The sequence below is a fragment of the Polyodon spathula genome, chromosome 13, assembly GCF_017654505.1.
Source record: "Polyodon spathula isolate WHYD16114869_AA chromosome 13, ASM1765450v1, whole genome shotgun sequence".
NCBI classification, from domain to species: domain Eukaryota; kingdom Metazoa; phylum Chordata; class Actinopteri; order Acipenseriformes; family Polyodontidae; genus Polyodon; species Polyodon spathula.
Window position 1 is genome coordinate 15,841,297 of NC_054546.1, and position 11,344 is coordinate 15,852,640.

General features: G+C 36.7%; 1 protein-coding gene across 2 annotated transcripts; it reads right to left on the reverse strand.

Moving 5' to 3' along the window:
- Positions 1 to 1,083: 1,083 nt before the first annotated feature.
- LOC121325149 (cyclin-J-like) lies at positions 1,084 to 5,620 on the reverse strand. 2 transcript variants are annotated; one of them, XM_041267464.1, is made up of 5 exons: positions 5,552 to 5,620; positions 4,406 to 4,616; positions 3,755 to 4,054; positions 2,629 to 2,755; positions 1,084 to 1,501 (listed from the first exon to the last, which is right to left on the reverse strand). In XM_041267464.1, exons 1-5 carry the CDS (start codon positions 5,618 to 5,620, stop codon positions 1,114 to 1,116), a joined length of 1,095 nt encoding a protein of 364 aa, XP_041123398.1. In that variant the 3' UTR covers positions 1,084 to 1,113. The 2 variants fall into 2 exon arrangements, with proteins under 2 accessions (XP_041123398.1, XP_041123397.1); XM_041267463.1 differs by having other exon boundaries at positions 2,629 to 2,788.
- Between the last annotated feature and the right edge of the window lie 5,724 nt (positions 5,621 to 11,344).

The window sequence follows — 11,344 nt, forward strand, 5'->3', positions numbered from 1 at the left end:
ATATATATATATATATGGACTACCTTACCTATGTTGAAGTATTCAAAGGTTGTTGATAACTGAGGTCAATTATACCCAATCTTGGGTAGTCGTAGAATATGATATATAGTATTTCGTACTTACTGGGGAAAAAAAAAAGACAAAATGTACAGAAACAAAGTTTTGACAAAGTTTGCATTTATTTTTTTTTTAAAAAGTGCACAGCACTCACTGAGGATGTCCATGTTTAGTAACATGCAGGAACAAACTTGCAATTCTTGGATTTTTCATCAGAAGCCACAGGTACACAGCGTTAATATAGACATATGGTGCAAAAATATGTTTAGCAAATAGTTTCCTCTAATTGCAAAAAAAAAAAAAAAAAAAAAAACACATTTTTAGTAGAAACAAATTTGCTTCATTGTAGGAGGTAGTGTTTTGGAAGGCAAAGTCTACAACTACTTCTAAACTGTATTTAAAAAAAAAAATATATAAAATCCTGACGCTATACTTACATGTAGGAAAAAGCTCCAAATGAAAGACGAAACAAAGGCAAGGTTGTATTAACACTAAAACTGCAAGAAACAATGAATACACAAGCCAATATTAAATCCACAAAAGCGGCATTTTTTCAAACACCCTATATTCATTTGTGTATTGAGGTAGCTTCTTCTATGAACACAGCATTTGGTTATGAGGACGACTTGGATAACAATTTACAGTATAATGCCTAAACCAAAGTGTTTCATCAATCTCAATCTGCAGACATTCATTTTAAAATGTTATAATCCTGGTTAAAAAGTCAGGCACATTATTTCTTACATTGGCGAAACAAAAAGAATATAGGCTATAATCCACTATTCAAATACTTTAGAAATATTGCACAAACTGTTCAAATTAACTTCTTACTCCCAAGGAATACCATGCTCAATGATTTGGATGTTTTTCTCAAAAAAAAAAAATTGGTAACATTTTTACAGTTGCAATAACTAGATCACAGTTCAAGCAAAGCCATCCTTAGTTAGGCTTTAACATCCTCCACAAATATTCTTGGAAAAAAATTCTTCTTTATCAAAAAATGGCATCATTCACTTCATCCTCCCCTTTATGGTGTCTTTGTACCAGAGCCACTGATCACCTGTCAAAGCAAGGTGCTGCACTGGTGTAGTGTCCATTTACTTGGAAGCCCCTATTGTAGGGGGCACTAACCTTCATGTCCAGCGAGTTTTGTAGCGTCATGCCAGCTACTGCTTGTACATGCCCATGAGGATGAACGCTGGCTTGCAAAGTCGAAGGATGGGACTGTATTGTGTATGATGGCATACGTCCAGTTGAAAGGAGTGGTTGGCAGTTCTGCTGTGGAAATGGAAGCTGCTGCCGGTGCAGGTACTGTGAGACATGCTGCTGTATCCGAGGTGATGCATTCAGCTGGGTGTGTGTCCGATACACAGTCTGACCAGACTGGGGACTTGGCTGTTGGCATTTTTGCTTGTTTGCTTCTTTTACATCATTATTGTGTGCACTAAAATAAGAGGGAAAACAAACAAACAAAAAAAAACAGTTCTCTCAGGCTTTAAAGATTCAAGCAACGGCATATGCAGATTTGCTGACAGAAATAAAACAGTAATTGTATTAAAACTACCAAGACACAAGTTAAGACCATTCCCAAAGTGTATGAAGTTTCATTAAAATGTTGCTTTTCTAACAAGGAGAACAGAGTAATACTTCATTACTTGTATGTACTTCTATAAAACATAAAAAGACTTGTCTGTCCTCTAGACCAGGGGTCCCTCCTGGTTTTTGTTCCAACTGTACCCTAAATTACTTAATTGGAGCAATTAAGTGCTTATTAGAAGCTTAATTGCTCCAATTAATTTAGCATACAGTTAGAACAAAAACCAGGAGGGTCACGACCCTCCAGGACCAGGGTTGGAGACCCCTACTCTAGACCATTTGCTATCTACATCTTCCCTCTCAAGCCAAGAAAGACAATAATCCAAACTCATTATTGAACATATAAAATTAGAGCAGCAAGAAGAAATCAGGAGTTATAGCCTCCATTTGTCATTTCTCTTTTGTATCTACCCTATCAAAAGGCCTCAAGACTGTATACCAAGAAACATGCAGAAAGATAAATAAAGCTCAGTTCACAGTAAACCCGTCACAACTGAATCTATTCTTACTCTCTCAAAACGTGGACCTGTATGCACTAATCATTGACTTCAAGAATGCTTATGGGTATAATCTGGAAAATGTTCAACTTTACCTATAGATTAATATAGTTTGCTATTATGAAGACACTCTGCATGTGTGTACATTGGTTTAGTAAATGCACCACACCTAGGGTTTATTTTTTATTTTTTTTTAACTCCTATAGCAAAATGTGTTGATCTTAACATTGACTTTTGACTTCATATGGCTGTCATGTTTTTTTTGTTCTCCAAATATTTTGAGATATTCACTTCACATTTGGCACCTGTAAATGTATTCTATATTTATTTGGTCATGTTCAAGAATGAGAATCATTTGATGAAGCTGCCCCACCACACTGACAAGGCCCCATATCTCAGAAAGTTTGAAATTCAATACACATCAATATCTTTATCTTCTAAAGGCTTTCTGGAAAGTGTATACAAAACCCTTACGTACAGTAACAGACGCTCCACACACGGTATAAGAAGATCCCAAGAGTAAGCTGAAAGGTGATGCAGTCGAGTTGACCATGTAGGTGAAAGCCGAAGTACAACTCTAGAGGAAGCTATACAGGCAGCAGAGACTAGCGAAGGAGAATAGTTTAAGAACACATGATCTGGTGGAAGAAAAAGTTGACAAACTGATTAATCACGGAATTATTGCTGAGATTGGATGACTGTTTAGATGCTCTACAAGATTGTGAATAATCTTGGACAGCATCTTGTTCTATTTACACAGTGCATCTATTTGTTCAGGACTCATCTCGCTTATAGGTTACTCAACTATCATGACTCATTTGAATTCAGATAGCGGTCTGCCACGAGTCATTAGCTGTGGCTCAACCTTTTATACCTGCCACCATCTGAAACATGCAAATCAGCGAGGTAACCACTGGAAGATATAAAAAAGGCTTTGATATACAATGAAAAAGTGTTGAATTTAAAAACAAGGGAAGTAATGTTAAAACTTTATAATGCATTAGTAAGACCTCATCTAGAATATTGTGTTCAGTTCTGGTCACCTCGCTACAAAAAGGATATTGCTGCTCTAGAAAGAGTGCAAAGAAGAGCAACCAGAATTATTCCTAGTTTAAAAGGCATGCTCTATGCAGACAGGCTAAAATAACAGAATCTATTCCGTCTTTAACAAAGAAGACTACGCGGTGATCTGATTCAAGCATTTAAAATTCTAAAAGGTATTGACAATGTCAACTCAAGGGACTTTTTCGACCTGAAAAAAGAAACAAGGACCAGGGGTCACAAATGGAGATTAGATAAAGGAGCATTCAGAACAGAAAATAGGAGGCACTTTTTTTTTTTTTTTATTTTACACAGAGAATTGTGGGAGTCTGGAACCAACTTCCCAGTAATGTTGTTGAAGCTGACAGTCTGGCCTTCAAGAAGCTGCTTGAAGAGAATCTGGGATAAGTATTAACAACCAAATAAGTAAGATGGGCCGAATGGCCTGCTCTCATTTGTAAGCTTTCTAATGTTCTAACACCATTAGATGATCCACACTGGTTCAACACTTTCTTTAATTTTTTTGTACAATCGTGTTACATATCACAGCTTGTAGAACTTACCTTGCAATGACACTTCCAGGAAATAATCAGCATATTTTGCCATGTATAATCTTGTTTTCTCCGAACATGCCATGGGCCAGCCTTCGTGGAGATCAGTCTCGTGAACAGCAATCGACAAGTAGTAGTCAATAAAGTGGGCTGCAGTTGGCAGATATAGGTTCCATTGAAAAGTCTCCAGCAGCAACAGCTCCATGTGCAACAGGCTTTGTTTGGTCAACACTAAGTTCACGTTGGTCATGCATCCCATGCTATTGAGTTGTTCAAGGTTTGGTACGTGATCCTCTTTGTCTTCAAATTTACCTTGAATATATCAAAGAATAAAATGTGAAAAACTATGATGTAGAATACAAGAGTGATCAAGTTCAATTGGCTACTGTACACATTATTGTTAGTCTTAAAATGACATTACACAAACAAATTACATGTGTTGTCCTATATATGTTTAAATCCATTACACTACCCTCAATTAGCTTCTTTAAATGATGTCAGATGTTTTCAATTTCTAGCACACATATTCCAAAACATTAAAATTATTTTTCAGAAACCTACACCTTGCCATTAGGTACCAAAGTAGGTTGTTTGCACTTTATTTTCCCAACATTGCTTTATAAACAGCCGTATTAAAAAGAAAGACATTTCAGAAAGACTTACTTGCCAACAGCAGGCAGGAAAGGGCCACCACATGAAGCTGTTGGACTGAGATGTCATATCGGTCCATGAACAGGTCCAGTAGGTAGACAGCAAGGTGCCGGGCTTGTGGACATACCCTGAACCGATTGCTAACAATGGCAATTAGGTCTGCAAAATAGCGTCTCACGTTCAGCTGAGGTGACTGGCCTTTGTAGGACGGCATTTTCAGCTCCTATGAAAACACATAATTCGTTTTCTTTAGACAATTGCTCAATCACATCATAGGATGTTTGAACAATGCATCATGATGCTGCAGTCACTTCAACAACGTCTCACCCGAAAAACAGAGACACAGTAAATCAGGCGGGATTTGAACCGGTGATCTCGTAGTTAAACGCCCTTTTCTTTAACCACTGGACCACACCGCCTACTACAATTTAATATAGAAGGTATATAATAGAAGTAGATAACCTATTACTGTCTGAATTGCCCACCGTTTACAAAGTTAAGGTCGCTATTTTAAGATTAGTGATTTAAAATACATAAATAACTTAAATTCGGTTAACGTTTTGCAATGTCTGACCAGACTATCCTAAGGTAAACATTTCATTTCGCCCACAGGGATGCAGATCATCCATTACATTGCCCACAACACGGATAGGATGTGTTTTCGTCCCTTTAGGCTTGGAGAATAACCGCTTAAAAACAACAGAAGAATTAAGTAACGCTGTATTGCCACGGATACTTCCAACAGCGGCGGGCTTTTTAACAAAATGCAAAAGAAAATAGTTATTCCTCACCGTGCGGACGCACACCTAACGACAATACTTAGAATTCGGAATTGTTTTGTGAGCTATTCAATTGGTGTGAAGTCTTTAGTTGACGCCGAAATATGAAAAGCAAGCTATGGGAATTTCGGCAGCTGTTAACTCTCCCCTTAAATGAACGCTAATTTGCTGCAAAAATAAAATAGAAAATAATAACCTTTCATACTGAAGAGTTCGATTTAAAAAAAAAAATGTTCAAGGCAATAGCTTAAACTATCTATATAAAACTATACGTTGCACAGATAGAACAAACGAACATTGCATGTGGACAGATGATGATATATAATATGGTATACTAGATGGTATATAGTGAATTACATCACCGATTCCTTTAACATACTTTATAACGAAGAGCTTGGTATATGTCTGCAGCCAGCTGTCCTTTCCACCATTGCCCCTCCAGCTCCATTGTTTAAGGATGTCAGAAAGCACAGCAAGTGACCTGTAACTAAACAACTGTAAGCACACAGATCTATTAAATGTGCCCCCTCTTGATTTCATTGCAGGGAGCAAACAATTCTCACAAACCTTTAGTCTAAATTCAAAGACCTGGTTACGTGCTAAATCTACACGACACACATTCCCTTCGGTGTGGGACAATTATAATCAACTCATATGGGTTTTACAAATGGGATTCATTACACCGATGCACTTTCCCAATTAACATTTAGATTGGGTGGTTAGTAAGTAAGCGACAACCAGTTTCCAATGTCATCTCTGAAACGTAAGGGTCAATCGTATTATTTATATTAATAGTGTTATTGTAATTCGCAGGTATTGCCCTCTTTTACATAGCACTCGATGAGATAGCTTTCATTCAGCAACTTTTAAACAACTTAACTCAAGAATGTTGCACACCAACCGTTTTTATTCAATTGTGGAGTAAATGAAACACAATGATGCAGATATATAAGTTAACACACAAAACTGTCATAACACAACTTACCCATCATGAATGATCTGCGCTAAGCATGAAATATTAAAGAAACAAATATGCTGTCGAACGACACACGTATTACCACATTTTCTAGTATAACAATAACAATCGCATATTTAATCAACTTTAAAGTATAATTATTATACTCCGCGTTTGAGTTTATTCAGTTTATAGAGTTTGTTTCAACCACAGCTAAAGTGGAAAGTATCTGTATACAAAAACCAGCAAAGAAACACATGCTGGGGAGTTTTACCAATCCGGACATTCCTTACATGGCTAGTCTATACCATGGCACCCAATCAGTGTTTGGGATTCATTGAAGTCCGCACTAGAACACTGGAAGATAAAAGTTTGACACCCCACGAGGAAAACGAAGTGTGCTGGAATTGAACTAAAGGGGCTCCTGTTGATTGTAAATGTTACCTGTATCCGAGTAGTGGACCTGAAAATAAGAAATAAACCCAGCGGCACTGTGTAACTCATTTAAGCATTTGTTGGGTGTCTCAGATAATCGTGGCAGTTACGTGTCAAATATTATTTACTATAAGCAGATAAACAAGAAGGTGCTAATAAATACATACAATATCTCATCGCAGCCGTCGCACCATAGGCAAGCTGTAACACTGGACTCTATACACAAAACTTAACATGGGTTTGAAAGACTGCTATGATGGATTGAGTTTTATATTCATGAAAATATCTAGACTTTTTAACATTTTGAGTTCCATTTTAACGCAGAGTACGAGCGCTAACCCGGGACCTCTCGCACTAAAGGCGCCGATACAGCTGTACAAAGAGTCGGCTGCTTTACAAGGAGCGTATATTATCGAACTTATCTCTTTGTGTGTGATTACGCCACCTACCAGCCCTGCTGCTGCTGCTGCCTTCCCCAGTGCATGCTACTCTACCTTGCCAGCCTCAAGTCCGCCCGGACTTGCTCACCAGGCTACATGCGTCCCACCGCCAACACCACTGTAGCGATCTCGGTTAAGGCGCTTTAAACAGGGCGAGGCAATATGCTTTAGTAAGAGAGGTCCCGGGTTCGCATTATATTAAATAGGCATAGTATGTCAATTTTAGCGTGCACGGGGGGGAGGGGGCAGCAGCAGGGCTGGTAGGTTACGCAATATGAAAGGCGTACAAAGTACTGCGGTACCGACGCTATGCTTCAGTATGATGCACCTGCCTGCGGGAACCGGGGTAGCTACAATATTCACAAATACATTATACGATGTATGAAAAGGAGCATTTAGTTGTAGGTGATCCTATATGTTTCACAATATTACTTGGCATTTACCGTTGTCACGAGAAATCTGGTCATCCGTGAAATATAATCCCCCCAGACTATGTTTCATAGATTAGCCTATGCAATATGGTCCCCTTCTATAAAACTGTAGATGTTATCAAATGCTGCTTGAAAGAAACGTTTCTTCATTGGTCATCTTGGTCATCTCGTCTCGTGACGTAAATACCAGCAACCATTCAACAATACAATGGAGGAAAAGCTCGTGGTTTTGATTTCTGATTTTCCAGAGTTATATAATAAAACATTAGTAGGTTTGAAATATGCCTTCATTAAACCAGAGCTCCTGTATCAGTCGATGATATTCGCTGTACCCTTTTCTTGACGATGTCATGGACCCACAGCGATCTTACCTTTTTTTCTTTCTCCGGTAGAACAGGGCGATCGCAATTATCTTTTTTTTTTTTTGCTGTTCATTGTTCCAGATATTGTGTTATTAGATTCACGGTACCACTGATTGTTGCCGCGTTTACAGTCGCCCCCCAAGAAAAAAAAAGTTTGATATGATGGGATGGCAGTAGTTACATGTTTTAATAATGTGTATACGATAATGCTCAATAATATCAATGTATAATGATTTCTTTAATTCACCAGACAAAACTCACAAAGAAAGAAAATATCTCAATTTTAAAAAGCAACATGTTTTTATTTTATTTTAAACTACACAATTGCCTGATATTTTGGGTAATGGGTTGTGTGTGAGTGTGTTTAAAGTTAGGGTATATATATATATATATATATATATATATATATATATATATATATATATATATATATATATATATATATATATATATAAACTAAGCTTTGTGTCTTCTGTATAAAAACACTTTTCCTTCCCACTGGCATTTACTGAATTTATTTCTTCCTGATATCCTGTCACATTTTGTTGCAACACAGCCACTGCTTTGACTAAAGATACCCTGTGAGTGCCGTGTAGCACAATACGATTGGATGTACAGCTGCCGTGGGTTATGGAAGGCCAGTCGGTTAAAAAAACAAAGCAAAACAAACAAAAAAAAAGTGTTGTTTTGTACGCGTTTCAGATATTTAGTACATGTTCTAATTCTAAAAGGTATTGACAATGTCAACTCAAGGGACTTTTATCCACTTGAAAAAAGAAACAAGGACCAGGGGTCACAAATGGAGATTACACAAAGGGGCATTCAGAACAGAAAATAGGAGGCACTTTTTTTACACAGAGAATAGTGAGGGTCTGGAACCAACTCCCCAGTAATGTTGTTGAAGTTGACACCCTGGGATCCTTCAAGAAGCTGACTGATGAGATTCTGGGCTCAATAAGCTACTAACGACCAAACGAGCAAGATGGACCGAATGGCCTCCTCTCCTTTGTAAACTTTCATATGTTGTTATGTTCTTAAGGCCATCTGGATCAAAAACACACTGTGTAGTACACGTGACAACTGTTCACTACACATACTCATTTGGACCAATCAGAGCACAGAAATGACTGTTTACCAATTTTAATTGGTTCGTGTTTTAAAAAAAATGACAAGCTACGTATGGACAATGTGAGGCGACTTTTCATTGGCTTATTTAATTTCTAAAGAACTGATTGGCCCAAATTTATATGTGTAGTAAATATAATACGTGTAGTTAACAAAATAGAACGCGCAGTGTATCGCAGTAACACGTAGTAATTTATTTGAAACATGAACTAACAACACATGTTTTTGACCCAGACGGCCTTCCATACTCATTTGGACTAATCAGAGCACAGAAATAACTAAGTGTACCAATTTCAATTGGTACCTATTCTAAAAAAATGAAACGAGGGACGTTTTTCCCACATGGATAGCCATTTTACATTAGTGGCTTGTAATGACAACGCATTCAATTGTAATCACTTATTCACAACATAATTGGTACAGTAGCCAATAACCGTTGGTGTATCATTTAGACAAGAAGACATCCGTTTAAAAATAAGGAATATTGCATATATGGCGGCGAGAAATTACATTTGCTGAATGCAGCAGTCTCATTGAGGTTTGGGATTTGTTATTTTATGGGGCTTGGTCCTGGCCGGACAGGGACCTTGTTGATTATCATTATTGTTTATTATCAAGTTTAATACTTTTGTTAATAATTGTTATCTCTGTCTTCTGCTTTACTGTCAAAAATAGTAAGGGTCATCACAACAACAACAACAACAACAACAACAACATACATTTATTATTATTATTATTACTATTATTATTAATAATAATAATAATAATAATAATAATAATAATAATAATAATAATAATAATAATAATAATAATTTTATTTTGTGTAGCGTCGGGGGCGTTTCTTTACAATATTTGCCAGAAGCCCCGCCAACTATTGAGACCCAGCGTTTATTATGTAACATCTTCAAATACATCATATTCAATCATAGAGAAGCCACTAACATACAACCTTATAGCATTGACTAAACTGCAACATCAGCAACATCATTAAAAGGTTGTGTCAGTAGATATTAAGTAACAGTGGATATTAAGTAGCCTCTGTATTGTCCACCCCCAAAGTATAAAGCAAAAGTAAACAAGGATATGCGAACCGTTAAAAAATGAACAGGCAGAAGAACGAATGTGCATTGAAAAACTGAATTGCATCTACCCCTGTTAATAATAATAAAAACAATAAAATCCACTTAAAAGACCACATCCAGTGTAACACGCATTGTATTATTATTCATTGTTGTTTACAAAAGACTCAGCGATTATTAGAAGTTTTACAGTGACAGAAATAATATAAAAAAACAAACAAAAAAAAACATACAATATGAAAAGTAAAGACATATAAAAAACACTGTACAAACAGAAGTTAAACAATTGAAAAGGCAAGTTTTAAAAAGTATTTTTTGAGATGGTTTTTAAAAATATTCAAAGGCTCAGATTCCCTGATCACTTTGGAAGAGTATGGAAAATGTGAGGCGACTTTTCATTGGATCATTTAGTACACAAACTTTTCTTTAAATTCATTGGCTCTTATCTAATTTCTATATAACTGATTGGCCCAAATGTGTACGTGTAGTACAAATAGTCCATGTAGTTAACATAATAGAACGCGCAGTGTATCGCAGTAACACGTAGTAATTTATTTGAAATATCTACTAGCAGCACATGTTTTTGACCCAGATGGCCTTCCATACTAATACGTATGGAACTTCTGATTGGAAGAACTAAACCAATATTGGTTAACAGAGCAACAGAGCTTGGGTCAAAAGGCTTAGCCTAGTAGCATGCATCATCAACAATCAATGGATATGTGCCTGATGTGTTAAAAATGAGCCAATTAAAAAGATAAATTGCTGTGTCTTGGTGCCTAATCACTTCTTGTGCTGTAGATCACAAGGCCTGGAAGCAGTTAGACAAGTAAGCCTGGATTACGGGAAGACATTGGTTGAAATTAGTTTGTAAAAACTGGATGCAATTCCTTTAAGGTACTGGTGCAGTTTGAAATCTGTGTTTGCCTAGTTTTATTACAAAGGCAATAGATATCAAAACATATAAAACTTCAATGGCTGTATAGACCTAGTCAGAATAAACAAAGACTAACAGCAATCATGTTTTTGAATTGTCTAATTTTCACGGCGAGTTCAGAGAATTGATGTGCTGCACCAGATTTGACATTTAAAGCAGTAATACATCTTAGCAAGGATTAGCTAGACTCGTCTAGACTTCCAATCTGTTTTCTAGTAACAGCTATAAAAGTATATACATCTACTGCATACAAACAAATGACATGAGATGTAATAAGTTTAGCCCTTCCAGTTGTTGTTCCTGTGCAGTATGTAACACAAAACACTTAATACAATATTTAAACGCATACATGCAGCTCAAACTACAGTACCTCAGGTAAAAATGGTTTGTATAAACACCCTTCTCCTA

Coding starts and splice junctions, on each gene's coding strand:
- LOC121325149 (XM_041267463.1), bottom strand. CDS start 5,620: ATGGAGCTGGAGGGGCAATGGTGGAAAGGACAGCTGGCTGCAGACATA. Junction 4,055..4,405: donor TTCCTGCCTGCTGTTGGCAA/GTAAGTCTTTCT, acceptor GATATATTCAAG/GTAAATTTGAAGACAAAGAG. Junction 2,789..3,754: donor CCTGGAAGTGTCATTGCAAG/GTAAGTTCTACA, acceptor TTCTTCCACCAG/ATCATGTGTTCTTAAACTAT.